The sequence below is a fragment of the Egretta garzetta genome, unplaced genomic scaffold, assembly GCF_000687185.1.
Source record: "Egretta garzetta isolate BGI_Z169 unplaced genomic scaffold, ASM68718v1 scaffold465, whole genome shotgun sequence".
Classification (NCBI taxonomy): Eukaryota; Metazoa; Chordata; class Aves; order Pelecaniformes; family Ardeidae; genus Egretta; species Egretta garzetta.
Window position 1 is genome coordinate 58,410 of NW_009259680.1, and position 15,670 is coordinate 74,079.

The 15,670-nt window shown below is 42.4% G+C and overlaps 1 protein-coding gene across 1 annotated transcript; it reads right to left on the reverse strand.

Annotated features, from left to right (window-relative positions):
* Nucleotides 1-3,221: 3,221 nt before the first annotated feature.
* On the reverse strand, nt 3,222-12,965 carry LNP1 (leukemia NUP98 fusion partner 1). The gene is made up of 3 exons (XM_009638519.2): nt 12,807-12,965; nt 5,505-5,750; nt 3,222-3,425 (listed from the first exon to the last, which is right to left on the reverse strand). Exons 1-3 carry the CDS (start codon nt 12,954-12,956, stop codon nt 3,222-3,224), a joined length of 600 nt encoding a protein of 199 aa, XP_009636814.1. The 5' UTR covers nt 12,957-12,965.
* Between the last annotated feature and the right edge of the window lie 2,705 nt (nt 12,966-15,670).

Sequence of the window (15,670 nt, forward strand, 5' to 3'; positions counted from 1 at the left end):
TTAATTTTTTCATATTTAACATTAGGTTTCTTTTTTTAATGGGTATTATATTCTTGTTGCGTACACATCACGGTTGTTTTGTTTTATTTATGCATTTAAATATTTCCCTTTTTTTCCTAGAAAGGATGGTTGTGAGCATGTACATAAATATAGCTATTGCTTCATTTTGCCTTTGTGGGGTCTAGCATTTTATACACTGCATGTGATATGTTAGTAAGTACCCAAAATTTAATCCATCCTCAAAACTGTGCTGCAATTAAACAATACCTCAGACGCACACAAGCATAAATGTTTTGCCTTGGGAATGCCCACCTAGAAGATGAGGTAACCACATTTGACTTTCTCTTCTTAGCCCTCTCAGAAAACACTGGGGTATAACTGGATCTTGCTACTGCAATGCTTGTATGTACACATGCCCTAACTTCCTGCAGGAGCACTTTCTAGTTAGCCTGAAGTGGTGGGAAGGATCCACTGAGATGAGCATTTTACCAGAGCGTGGTCTCCCACCCATGAGCCACAGCAAGTCTAAAATGTCCTTCACGGGCCTCCAAGTCACGTCAGCTTTCAACAGCCAGCCCACAGTGGGAGTGTCAGCCTACTTCTGCTGCCTGCTGGCTCCCCTCTGGTGTAAAATTGTTCCAGGTTTTTAACATTACCTGTTAATGAGCATTTTGGAAAAGATTTTTTGGTCCCTTTGTCTTTGCTTCCCACCAACTGACCTTCGTGTCCAAGGTTTGGACTCTGATACAACTTGTAGCCATCTCACTCTTGGAAAGAGCAGAAAAAACAGAGTGTTTGCCTAGGAATGGACATGTGTGAAGAAAACGCCCACAGCCAGCCCAGCTGCTCTGGGAACCGGGGATGGGAATCAAGGCAGTGACTATTTTTTATGTCAGTCATGACTGAACCTGTGACCTACTGTGAAAATGAAAACCCTCTGGAGTCTTTCTGACTACTTGTATATCCCAATTCCACTTTCTGTGGAAATAGAAATATCAGCCGTGCCATTGCAATCAGATTCCTCTTCGGATGATTACCTTCCTTCCCAAATGCCTGATTCGTTATGGAATAATTGTTAATGTCTGTGGAGAATGATTTCCTTCTATCATGCAAGTTTCAGTCTTTCTAAGTAACACTATTGTATCAGACTACCCATGACTAAACTGGAAAGGGCTGTTGGCCCAATCAGGCATGATATGAAGCAAGAGAACAACCTTTTGAGTATGAGGCTTGCCTGTGCTTTGATGGAGGTGGCAAGCAGCAAGCTGGAAGCAGACACACGTGGGTGTTCTATTTTAGATCTTTCTGGTGCTTTCTTTTCATCAGGTGTGGTGTACAACCAGCACGTTAGCTCACAAACACAAGCTTCTTGCAAATTCTGGTGGGATACAGCTGGGCCTGTTGAATTCACCTGGCTGGAAAACAGGAGGAGGAGGCGGCTGATGCTCTGAAATCCAGGCAAAGCTGGTGCAGCCATGGCATTCAGCTCTCACGAGACACAAGGGCAGGCTGCTATATGAAAGGAATGTCTGTGAGAGGTTTCATCTGAGGAACTCAGGCATAGCTGGCCGTGTCCCTTTCTATCCAGGTCTATGGTAATGCAGTTTTCAAATTAAGGCTATAAAGGGAAAGCCATCTTCATGGAAGTTTTGGCTGACAGAAAAACTTTATGAAAATCTGCTCTGGATTGGGGAGGACAGGAACTGCGCATAGGAACAATATTTTTTCAGTCGGGTTTATTAGTTTATAATATATGTTATGAGGCAAGAAGCAACTTATAAACATCAGCAAGGTTTTGATTGCTTTCTTATATACCCCCCACCGCCCTACTTAGAAAGAAAAACAATCCTTCAATGGAGATAATGTTACAAAGTTTTAAGCATGCCCTAAGCTTTTAAAAGGTTGAACATTCAGAATTAAGGCTCTAAAGTAAAATAACAAGATCTGAGTTAATTACAGAAAATCACAGGAAGAATACCCAGCAGGCTTTGACTTTTGCTCATGACTTCATTAGTCTTCACTCTTCTTTAACTGTACTAGGCGAAGCAGGCTTCTCTATACTAGGCCTGGAGAAATTATGTTGAAGAAGGGGGACATGAGGGGGTTGGGGCGTGTGTGTGTGTGTGTGTTTATGAGCAGATGGAGGTGGATTTCCTCTGCATAGAAAGAAATCTTATAGTTGGTGAGATTTACTCCCGAGTTCAGATTTCCAGGCAGAGGAAATAGTTTTCCTAAGCCCTGTTTACCATAGACAGAGCCAGTTCCCATTCCCTTGGTTTGGCCCCAGTTCTAGAAAAGGGAAAAAGTGAAAACGGTTGCAATACATCAGCTATGGCAAACCCCTTGAAGAGATTATACAGAAGTCTGAGAGGCAGAACATCTTTTTTTACTGGTGAACTTTCAGCAAGGCTTAAATTTTGATGGGGCAAACTAGAGATGTAGCAAAAGACATTGGTAGCTATCATTCGGGGCTATAAAGTAGTAAATGGAGAGGGGGAAGGCCACAAAAGAGACAAGGTGATGAGGCTGAAGTTGGGGGAAAGATCTAGTTGTGTGACTGGGGAAATGGGACTGGGGACATGGGAGAAGACTGGGAGATGACAGAGAAAGAAGAGTCATATTGCCAGTGACAGTAAGGGAAAGCAGAGTAAAGTGAGACATCAGGAAGGTATAGAAGAGAACTTGGGGGCTTCTCTTCTATTACTCCTGTAAATTTGATGTTGAGAGAATGTAAAAGAAAAAAAGATCCCTGTTTCCAAAGCAAATCTGAGTGAATGTCAGGGCCAGGAAGCAGGTGGCAGTTTATGTGTACTTTTTCCTTCCCAAACCTACCAATAAGCCCATCTTCAATGAAAAGGGAAACACAAGGCTTTGGATGACTTTGCACAGCTCTATAATAAATACATCCTCTCCTCTTAAATGAGCACATCCACCACTGTCCTGCTGCAATGCTAAATCTGCCTGAAACCCTCTTACAGTGGTTCATTGCTGACTTGGATCTTGCTCCAGACATATTCCTCCTATGACAAGGGGTCACATTCCTAATGAAAAAAGTACAGACGGGAAGGTAGTAACATGGTGTCAGTGATACAGTCAAATTTTACTTTTATTTTACAGGTCAGGGTTTATTCTAGCTGATAGGCCTCTCCTAGTCAAAACAAAACAAGAATGCTCCCTCTGCTCTTCAGAGAGGATGTTAAAATTCATTATCACAATGCATTCTAGCTGCCTGTACATAAATATCCTTTCTCAATGCTTGCTTGTGATTGAAACTGTTCGTTGTGCTCTGCAGGTATAACTCCTGAACCTTCATCTTCTTTCTGCTCTCTCCTTGTCTCTGACTTCTCTCTCATTCTCTTGTGAGACTTGCTTTTTCTTGAATGCAATATCTCTCTCTCTCTTCTCTCCTTCATGTCTTCAGGTTGCTAAAAGACAGGAGAAAAATAGCAGGGAATCAAAAGCAACTATCACATGAACAACAAAACCTCATTATTTTATTTCACCACTAGTGTATAATAAAATATTCCAGTCACCTACCTCAGCAAGATCAGCTTTAACATGATGGACTCAAATTCAAGGCCCCAGCCGGTCATCTTAAAACTCAGCAAGAGCTAACATGCTTTTGATTATACTCTATGGGTAGTAGGAGGGTCACCTGTCTGGAGGGCTTGAGGGGGAGAGGAGAAAGGAGCAGAGAAGGGAGAGACTCTCAGATTTCAGCCCAGATTCCATGTTTCTGTCCTTTCACATGATCCATCTTTATGTGCCTGAAGGCTGTTCAGCACTAGCTGCAAAGACCTCACTGAAAACAAGTGCTGAATATCATGAAGTGTTCTCAAAGCCACTTTTATAAGAGAAAAGCAATATGCAGGCAAGGAGATGAAACAGGATTACCTTTCCTCCACTTTTTTTTTTCTTCTAACCTGTGTAGGTAAAGAGCAGTTTGAATTACATCCACAGAGCTCTGAATGCAAAAAAAAAACCCACTCCATTTGGAGCTACAAGTTTAAGCCCACTCCCAAATTTCCTTTCAGATCTGTAACACCTATCTCCCAGTTCTCCAAGGTCCTGAAGTCCTTCACATCTCCCAAACTTCAATGGTGACTGAGGGAACGACAACAATTTGGTCTACTTGAAAGGTAGATTAAGATACAGCCCGGCACACCTTACTGCAGATTTACAGAAGGGTACCAGAATCCATGCTTTCAACTGGAACTGAAGCCATATTTAGTGCATTATGCTCACAATACCCATTGCACAATTATTACACACTCACAGACTTTCTAGCTGTGGGCACTTTTGATAAATGATAAATTATAAACCAGATAACCACTGGTGAGGGTTGGCAAATGAGGCAATGTGAAGTTCCAAATGAAATAAATTCTGAGTAGTTCCTAAAGGGGAAAAAGAAGATTAGAGCATGCACTTTAAATCTTAACAATTGCGTAACAGAGTTATGATCACCATAATTCTGCATATTCTTAGAGGACTGGGCATGCAAGGACTATAATTGTGGCACTGTTCATGTAATGATGCTGCTTATTGAAAAGAGATGCTTTTTCTTTTCTGTTGCAGCACAGAAGGTCTGCAAAGAGAGGTGAAAATTACTTCTCCATACAAAACTGTTAGTGTTGACAAACTGAAAAAAAAGTTACTTCCCCCTGTTGTTATTTGGTGCTAATGTCAAGTGTTATTCAAGCATAGCTTTTTCAATAGGGTGACTGAATTTGATAGTGATCTTCTGATACTTAAAAGCAAGTTAGGGTTTATTACCCTTCCTTCCATTGTATGATACACCAGATAGTATGTATCATACTAATAAAAATGTGTTCAAGTGTCATAGACAAAAGGTTGTTATTGGCTACCTCATCAATACAAACCATATGGAAAATGCTCATGACAGAATGATGGGGAGAAAGATGAAACGGGGGGAGAATCCCCTGCTGGCTGCATGTCTTTGCAGTGAAAATACGTTCAGCCACTTAGAGCAATGACTGCTGCTGCAGCTGTGTGGTGACACTGAAGAAAGCAGATGGACGGAGTGCCAAGGAGTAAAAGAGAAGCCTCTCAAACACCACAATGTCTGGCAATCTTACAGATAACACCATATACGGTTAAACCAGGTCAGCAGCAGTGAGAGGGAGAGCTGAATCTTACAGCAAAAGTGAAGCAAACTTGCTTTTATATTGTCATGTTTTGTTGGCACAGCCATAGAAACCTCTGAAAACATTGCCACAGCCGGTGTGGTGTCTCATTTTGAAGATACACATTTTTTAATATCTCTAGGACACTACATCAAGAATGCTCATACTAACAATACTGCCACTTTAACCTTGTTTGTGCTACTGTAAAGACCACATCATTTGTGAAATCCTAATTCAAGTTTATTTCTGCTCTTCCCCCAGCAAAGCCACAGCAACTACACCAGGGTTAAAGCTGGCCTGCCTGCTGGTTTGGGGTTTTTTTCTGAAGTGAACAGAAGGCTGCTGTTGGTTGTTACCTACCAAAGAAACAGAGCGTTTGCTTTTGAGATGCAATTGCTTTTCAAAGGACTCTGCAAATTCCTGGATGGAGTTTGATCTTGTCTCTGGGCATGAGCTGTCTGCTGAAGGTGTTCTGCTTGCCTTCCTGTGGCAATGGCATTTGACATCTTGGTCTTCTTCAAATTCCTTGGAGCCCTTGAGATGCCCTGAAGGTGAGCCTTTGGTAGAGGCATGAAGTCGTGTTGTATGGAGGGAGGAAAGCCTGGCCTGCAAAATAAGATGTCTTTGTTGAGTATTGAGTATTAAAGCAGAGCACACAGGTCAGATTGCCTCTGCCACAGAGCACTCTCCCAGCAACGGTGCACAATGAAGGACCTTGCCCCAACTCCTGTATCTTTCCTTCTATGTGGAGGAGAATCACACTGCCAAGAGCTCGCTTTTCAGAGGCAGCAGCAGAATTTGCTTTTATTCCTGTTTTTGAGTATATAAGCTTTGGCACCCAAACAAGCATTTCAAATGTAAAGTGTGCTGGGTTCTTCCAGTGCCCACTGACACTAAAACAAACCGGGACCTTTCGTAACCTCAAACACTCAGGTGTCACATCTGGTGGCAGGTTCTAGGCAGGATTCCCATAAAGCAAAGACCCAGCCTTTTGTGGCCAGATAAACCAGATATGGAGTTTGACCAACAGGTGCTCTAGATCTTATTGGATGTTGAGTTTATCTGAGTGTGACAGGGACCATTCCTAACCCAGTTGTGTCAAATGTGCAGCATGACCTACATGCAGACAAGATGCTCTACTGTCCAGGTCCAAATTTCCTGCTTTGTCCTGAACTGATGAGGGAGCACTTTCATGGCATTGAGGGACACATCCCTACCCCAGAAATGGTAGGAAACAGGCTTCCTACAATTACATTTGTAGGGCTAATGTGGGGAGGGAGTAGGTAGTTGTTTAGTTTCTGCGTGGTTCAATTTTCCCAGGCCTAACATGCAGATAAAAGCTATTGATCTGCATTAGCTGTGTTTAACTGAAAGTCTGTAAAGGAGATTAGACTGATACAGAACTGCTGTGTCCTGTGGAGTCATGTATTGGAGATTTTAGAAGAAGGCCACCACATAGAGCCAGGCACGCCCCCAACCCTGCCAGCTGCTGATGCTTTTTCAGGCTGCGGGTAGGGTGCAGGTGGTGAAACTTGTGAGAGATGGGAATTACAAAAAATGAGACGCACACACACAGAGGTGTCAGGCTATGGCACTCCAGGCACCCAGCTGCTGCGTACATGTTTGAATGCGTATACGTTTTGTATAACTCTGGTGTTAAGCCTTCAGCTACTGAGTAACCCTAAGAAGCTCTGCTGGCTTCAAGGGAGCTGTGGTTGTTTAACAACTGAAAGTCTGTCCTACAGAGACTGAAGTGCTTTCTAAGAAAATCCAGGAGAAAACACTACACTCAGAGTAGTGTTTGTTGGTGGGTTTTTTGTTTTGCTTTGGTTTTTTAACAAACAACAGTGGAAAGGTAAACCAACTTGATATAGTGGCCACATGAATCTACAGATCTTGGACTGTAAAGTACCTGACATACCTTCTGTATACATTTGCATTTGCTCTGGCCCAGACGCTATTATAAATGTATCAGCACAACAGGGACCCATGCAGCTTTTCTCTGAACAGTGATACTGTGCATCCATATGGTTGTGACTACATCACGTTAGACAGGCTTGACGAGAGGTGCTAAATCACTGGTAAACCTGCACCTGACAGCATTACACATCTTCCAGCAAAATGCTGCAGATCCAGACAGGTAGATTTGTCTCCCTCATTACTAGTTGCTGCTTGCAGCTGTTGGCGATAACTGAGGATATATTTTCTTGGGGCTCTATATCCTGCTATTTACTAATCTATACTTCCCTTTTCCACAGGCATCTGCAACTCTTCGTTCTTTTACATAAGCCTTATACCTGACAGAAGCACCTAATACCAAAGGGTTTTCAGATCCCATGGTACTGACGCCTTAAGGGTTAAAAGACCCCCAGATGTAAGTGGCTTACATGCATAAGACTTAGGCCTTATTGTCTAGTTTGCTAATGGTTTGCTAAAGTCAGTAGTTACTTAGTAATTTAGAACCTTATTCAAGGACAGGAAGAATCGGGAGGGGATGAAGCAAAAGATAATAACGATTTGTCAAGGTTTCTTGACTAGGAGGAATGAGAACTAATTGACGCAGGAAGATTTGTGGCTCCTTACGAAGGACAGTTTCCAATAAGAACCAGGACTTTACCTTAAGAACTGGTTTAAACGGACCCTGCAGTTTGGGCAAGAGCCAAGGAACAACTGAGTCTGCGCAAGAACAAGGGGTTACTAGCAGTGATGAAGAGCTTCATCATCAGCCTTCATCCCCACGACCCCCGACAACCACCACAAGGTGGCACTGAGCAAGTGCAGTCGGGGGGGACTTATGGAAATGACCTCTTGGAATTAATTTTAATATGAAGCAGGACAGGTTATGCATATGCATAGGCATATTGGGAAACTTCATGCATATATAACACTTTGCTACATATAAACAGGGCAAGTTGCCGCTTGGAGGTATGCATGCTAGGCAGAGCGATCCCCCGCCGTGAATAAAGAATGCCTGCCTTTTAACACTACATTGGTGTTACGAGGTTCGTTCTTCCCGATTTTGGTGACAGTACTGGTTCAGTTTCATTTCCAGACATAAGCTTACTTCAGTAACTGGTATTATGGACTGCCTCAGAGTAGTGGTAATGATTTCTGCCATCCTATTTTTACTTTGGTTTCAAACCAATCAATACAGCTTTAATTTCTGTAAGGTCATATTGTATTGTTATTTTAAAAAGCATCAAAGCAATCACATTGTGCTTGAGGGACAGGAGTACGTACGCAATGTCAAGCTCAACAAGCTAAATGTCTTCTATGTCATTTTAATAGCATCAACATATATTGTTTCGGGAAATAAAAATTGTCTCACACTAAAAATCACTGGTGTTTGTTCTTAGAGGGTTTGGAAAAAAAAACAACAAACAAAACCCCATAGGACAGCTAAAATGGAGGATGGTATTCTATCAATCCTGTTTTGCGATATTTGTAAGTGTTTTCTTTTACTAAGATGTTGCTTTTAGTTTCCCTTCACAGACGGAATTATAGTTAAGCCCTTAACAAAAAGACTGCAGCTCACAAACTGACATGGCATCAGAGGTCCAGAAAAGGCACTGACTTTAGATAAAATCCATGTGGCTTTCTTCCTGTTTCTTAGATTTAATACATGCATTTAATACATGCGTTTGGTGCCAAACCGATTGCTTGGTAACATTGTAAATAAGAATGGCTGAAGACTGCTTTAATTTATGATTCCCCTCCTGAAGTCTCAGCAGCTGCTGGCAACAGGGATTGCCCCTGTATCTGCACACGCTGGTGTCCACCCACCGCTGCTGTTGTCCCCTGCCAAAGGCACAGCCCCGCTATCTGCTCCTGTCCTTGCCCCTACATCTGGTGCCTTGTCAGCAAACTGCCCTTGGTCTCCGGCTCCTAGGATCTGACCCTGAGCAGTTCTTAAACCGGAGAAGTGGGGAGGAGGTGAAACAAGGGAAAAGGCGTGGGAAGGAAGAATGATATATGCTCCCCTACATCAAAATGGGGAATATTTGCCAGTGCTAGGAAAGCCAGAAGCACAGAGCATGTTCTCAGGGGTTGTTACTCACTCCCTTTAGTACTCCATTTTTCTGCTTGAGCTTTTGTGTAGCGGCTAGTTATGCTCAATGTATCTATTTACACAACAGCTAATCTTTTGCTAACTGCCCATCTAAACCACACAAAAAGTACACAAACCAAAATACTTCACAAAATTCATGCGAATATAATACGCCTATTCTCTTTCTCAGTTTCTGTTGGAGACAAGATAATTGCTTCCGTCTTTTGGACTTGATCTGATGGCTTGCAGAGCTGTCAGTAGGAAAATTAATCTTCCGCGTGTCAGTGCTAGTGTTCATTGTTTGCACAATGACCCCAGTACTTAAGGGATATTTTGGAACATCTGACATTGAGATGCCATCCCACAGCTTCCTTTCCTTCTGAGAAACTTATAGGCAAGCTTAAAAAAGTTTTGGCCTAGGCTCCAATTTATCTGTATGAACAATCTTGCGGTAGATGTTCAGTCTGACTTTAGTTTAAATAAATGTTCTGCTCCCACTCTCAGTTGTTTCTTACCAGATTTTCTCCTGTGAGCAGCAATGTCTACTTGAAGGTGGATACCTTTATAGGGTTGTAAAACTCTTATCAGTGCTCCTGTGCCTTCTATCTTTTCCCCACAACAAAATGTCTGGGAGGTACGAAACTGCCCTGAACCAAAATGATGGAGGATAGCTACAATGTGTCAAGGAAGGTTGTAGCTGGAGTCTTCAAAAAGGGTACCAGACTTAACGTGTCTGAAGTTTGCCACGGGAACAAGTTAACTAAAGGAGATGAAAACAGATGACTTCATTCTCCTGAGGCAGTTTTCACATTCAGTGTTGGCCCACAGTGACGTATACAACTCTGATGGTTTTCAAGGGAGTGGAGTTGCAAGTTTTAGCCCGTCTTGCTGGTGACCCAGTGAAGGACAAATATAATTTTGCGTTCCCCTCTGCAAAATGGGAATGACAATAGCGAAAGCATTTTGCAAAGCTCATCTCAGTAATGTTTGCAAGATACACTAAGATATTGGGGAAAAAATAATTAATATTGTTGTTAGTTTTGGAAAATTGTTACCTTTGTGTTTGCAGTGAAAGCAGTGGCTTGAATTCCTTCCTCCAGCACAGTAAAAACGGTAAAGCCCAACATACCAATTTGGAGTTGAAAGCAATTTCCAGCACTATGCAAACCCACCTTTTGTGCTATACTTGTTAGCATTTTGCTATGTAATACCAAAACGCTCCTGGTGCAGATGCAGTTCACATGGGCAGGACTGCACTATTGCTCATGCTCCATATACCAGCCCTGGGTATGAGACAAAGTGTGCTGGCAGTGCTGTTTTGGCAGTACCATTGTATCTGCACAAGGAACTTTTGCCAACAGCTCTGTCAGTCAGAACCTGCTGACTTGATTTTTACCAGGGCAGTGATATTATCTCCATTTACAATGTTGACACAGAAGAAAGGGTACACTGTGATCTTCTGTGGAGGTATTAACTTACAGAAGAGATGCAGTCTGATCTCAGTTATTAATCTCCCTGTTTAATAGCACTGTTCTGATAAAACGAAGATAATATTTAACACGGATGAGTGTTTTGATTCTTACAGTAGTTACATTTGCAATAATGACTCTCACAGTAGTTATCATTCACATTAACTGTGTAAAAAACACATCCAGGTGCAGTAGCAAGTTGTTGCTCTCAACAAGGAGATGCTCTTTCTGAAGGTATTCCTAAGGAATTATTAGTGCTTATTTGTTCAACTTCTAGATTTGACTTAAGACAAAATGTTTTAGTTCTCTTCACTACCAGCTACTCAGAGATTTCCAAATATAAAAGTTTCATCTCAAAATTTATCCCCAAATCATAAAATCCCCAAACAAATCTTCCCTTCTTATTCCTCCAGTCAATTTCTGGCACCAAGAAATAAAGTGGTTGAAGTTTATATATCTTGTATAATATTACTGGAGCAAGACAAAACTCTGTGGAGCATTAATGTAAAGACCAGACATAATTAAGTGTACAGGGTAACTTCAGCTCGTTGAACAGTAATGTCAAAAGTCACAGTCTTTCTGTCAGCTAGCTTAATCCAAGTTCTGGGTCTTGATTCAGGGATGCAACTGTAGCAAAGCATTTGAATAGCTATTGGCTAAGTATTTAAATAGCTTTTGAACAAACTGAATATAAGAACATGCTTCAAATGAAATGTAAGTACACACACAAATATAGACAAAGATGTGTTCAGCAGCTTGCTGAATAGACAGTGATGTAAAGTACATTCTTACAATTCAGTCTGTATTGAGGCCTAAAGAAATCATGTATGCGTAGATCTCCGAAGGACAGAATTAAAATACATTAAAATTAATTTTTAAAAAACATTAATAAACATTCTGGTTTCAGGCATTCTGATAGAATCCATCAGCACAGCTCTAGCTCAGAGTCTGTCTTGCAATCTGTGACCAGAGTGAAATATAACTGTAAATAACAAATGTGGATGATCGGTTCAAAACTAATGGATGAAGGTCACCTCTCCAACCTGTCCATCAATTCAAAGAAGGGGGAGGTGGTTTTGGTCTGGTTTGTTTTTCTTCGCCACACTTTTTGTAAATGAAAAATCCCACAGCTTAGAACGTGGCAGCTCCAGTGGAGGAGAATTTGCAAGGTGAAAATACAGCATGGCAGAACAAAAAGTCTGGAAAAGATTAGCTGTTTCTTCCCAGTAGAAGAGCATTTGCTTGGTTGCAGCCATAATCATCTAAGGATATAAGTGAAAACTTGTTTGTGAGGAAACATAATATCTTTGGAAAAAAAAGAGATGTGTTTGGACCACCTAAACATTTTTTTAGGGCTGAAATAAAAGCAACAGCCTTCAAGTAAAGAGCAGACTGGCAATAGCTGCTTTCAGTTTAACTTCATTTCGATAATTGGTTACACAGTTGTGAGCTCCCTTAAAAAACTGCCTCTGCATGTGAACCCTGTCCCTTGGCCAATTATTTTGTTGGTTTAAGAACAACGAATGTGCTTCTCCCTTAAAATCTTACTTCACAGTATAACGCTGTGTGTTGCATCCTTATTTTCAGAGTCAAATGTTTTAAACAAGGAGGGACTGCACCCTCTAGCTTAAATTAGAAGTTACACCTGCAAACAGCTAAATCCCAGGGAGTAAAGCACACAACTTCCTGGGGATGGTCTAGTTGCAGAATTAGGTCCAAATCCTGTGAATACATACAGGCTTATGTAGTTTTACCGATGAGAACAGACTCGTTGAAGCCAATGTTTGTGTGCCAGTTTCCAAAATGTTTTGATCTCTGCCAGGTCATGCTTAGCAGACAGAACAACATTGTAATACATAGTTAGGCGGTTATTACACCCTTCTCCTTACATTTCTGGTCCTATCATCACTCATCTTTTAATTTGCCAGTTTTCTTGCATGCCAAAGGCACTGGAGGACTGACTCTGGCAGGCAGCTAAGTTCAAAAAGCAACTAGCTGCTGCCTGTAGGAGCTGAACTTACTCAGCAAGGTGTACCATACTCATCCTCACAGATCTCTAGGGCCATGCCCCTGGGGATGGCACGTATATTTACACATAAACCATGTACACACACACACACAGAGGAAACTGCATGTAGCTCTTACCGGAAGGGAAGCTCTCCTTTCACTAAAGGGTCGTGTCTGACGTTTCTTGTGGCCTCTACCCTCTTTCTCATTCTCATCAATCAAGTTGTGGCCCCAGAAGCTGCTCATCCATTTTGCAAAGGAAATATCATCATCCTCTTCATATTCCATGTACAGATGCTCCAAATTTGGGGGGGGTCTCCCAACCAGACGAGGAAAAACAAGGTCAGATGCCACCACCAAGACGATACACTGTTGTGCCAACAAGAGGGAGATGTAGCTTCAACCAGTCTATCTGCTCTCCATCCCCCAAAGCCCATCCCACTGCAGCCCTAGGCACTGTCTAAACATAAAGTCAATTCTTTCTCCTCTCTTTTCAACAAGGTTTCTTTTAACCTTTCCATTACAGCCATGTCCAATATGACACTGCCGCGGGGGGCTGGTGGGAAGGGAAATGTGTTGGCTACTCCCTGTGTGTTGCTGTTGAGTGCACCAGCTGCCAATACCAATGGAGAATTGCCCACAGTTACATGCCTGGGAGGTTCATGTGTACATGAACCCAAAGTAGGCTTGTGACTTTGAGAAGCAGAACTGACATATTGACGGTGGTGAGAAGCTGGCACAACTGTTTGCAGGGGCCTCACTGGCTCTGTGGGTGGAAGGACAAATGACCTGCTCTTCCCATGCTGAAGACTCCATGCTCTTCCTTCGTGAATCCTGTTGTCTCTGCTCTTCCTTCAATATTCAGGAAACGTGGTCTGTCTAGGTAGAAGAAAGCCCCCACCCTTTCCAAAGAAACTGCTTGTTCATTTTTGGGTTATGACAGCCAGCGTGAACTTGCATCAGCTGCTTTTCGCAAGAGTAATTTCATCTGCCACATCAGGGTTGTGGGAGGCCTTACCTCACTTGAAGGCACACAGGGTAAAAAATGGGTCTGATTTTTCCTCACCAGCCCTAGGTGCAGGCCACATAGGCCCTGTCTGTACCACAAAACAGAACAGGGCTGGGGACTGTTTTCTGGTCCTGAGATCAAGTGGCTAGACTGGTTACATCCACCCTACGTGCCGCTTGTGCTGTGCCTCGAGGCTCTACATAATGCACTGTGGCTGTAATTCTTTGTCGTAATTGTCTTTTTTCATGTCAAAATATCTGATATAATAGGGAAACTCTGTTGTGGCCCATAAAACTGTTCTCTGTGTAGCATGAAACTGGAAGATGTGTTACATGCCTTGGGACATGACAGAAGGAGATGGAGGAGTGCTTTGAGGCTATAGAGCCTGTGGGGATGGTGTTGGAAGAGGGGGAAGAGACCCAAATCTAACTTCCTACTGGAAGCAGTCCCTGGTGTCTGCTAGGTAGATAGAGGTTCTCCTGGTGCCTAGGCATTGCTGTGCAGATGCTAGTCGGCCTTGGCCAGAACTATGCCAAAAGCTTGCTGGCAGTTTAGCATTATGGAGAATCAGCATTAAACCTTGCTCCTTGTCCTCAGTCTATTTAGCAATACAGATTTAGTAACAAAACTCTAGTTCCATTCACGTGGCATAGCTATGAGGTTTAAGTACAATACTCTGATGTAGGACTCTTCATTCTGAATAATAGGGGTGAAGGGACCTATTGGTCATGGATGCCCATGTGCCGGAGTTTTACCTTGTCCTGGGCAGACGAGACCATGATTAGCACAAGAACCAGGAGTATATGGGTGCACAGACAGCATATCCTCAGGTGTTGCGTATCAGAACTTGGAGACACAGCTAAACCTGCAGCAGGCTACTTTCTTGGCAGAGGCACAGACCTATAGGGGTGAGAGGAATACCTGCAAAACAGTACAGAAAAAAGACACCCGAAGCAATAAAAAAGGATGCATAGGTTGATTCTCCAGGTGGGGAAGAATACTCCTGGCCATATTCTGGGAGCCTAAATTTGACTTACGTCCTTGAGGCTACCAATCTGTACAGGCAAGGTTCATCTGAAGGCCTGTGCTAGCTCATAGGAAGGATCACATGGGTGGGATTTAGGATGTCCCAGTAGGAAGCTATTGGCCTGTTGGTACATATTTTCTATTGTACGGTTCAAGTTTCTTCTTTTCTGACATGTGAGACAGAACTGCAGCCTGTTGTGTGGAGTAGGAAATGCTTCTGCTGTGCTGAGGGAGGTGACAGGGAGAAGTGGGAGAGAGGCTGTCCCACGGCTTTGGCAAAATATGCTTATGTAAATAGTAATGATCTGTAAATTAAGGGAGACACAGCTCGAGCTGCTTACTGCCAGGCTTTGACTGACCATACATTGACTCATAGTCCATCAGGGCAAATTTCAGTTGGGGTCCTGAGGTATTTGCTTTGCAATCTTACTGTTGTTTTGATTTTCCGGCCTTTTTTTTCTTCAGTGCAGTATGTGTCTTCACACATATTCCTTCCATTTCCCTCCCGCCTACAGTGAAATTTCTAGGTATGAGACGGCTAGTGTTATCGGAGTATAAAAAAAGTATCAAAGACGACTCCTCCTCATCCTCAGATGAGTGCTCCAGGGAAATAAGTGGAGGAGAGAGAGACATAGTCTTCCTCTGCCTACAGGTAAGGATGCTAAAGTAGGCATAGACATACATATGTATAATGCATATGTATATACAACATATATACAATTCTGGTAGTGCGTATTAAATTACTTTTATAACAGATTCAATTAATAACTAAAAAAGTAAAGAAAAATGGCATTTGTAAGAAGAATAATTTTGCTGCAAAATGTTCCAGTACAAAACGTTTGCATCAGTCCTATGTGTTAGCAGTCCAGCAGCTCCTTTTGCACAAAATTAATCCCGACTCGGAATTTTTAGGCCCGGGCTAATGAGTTTCTTAAACCCAGGATGACCCTGCACCTTGCAACACACC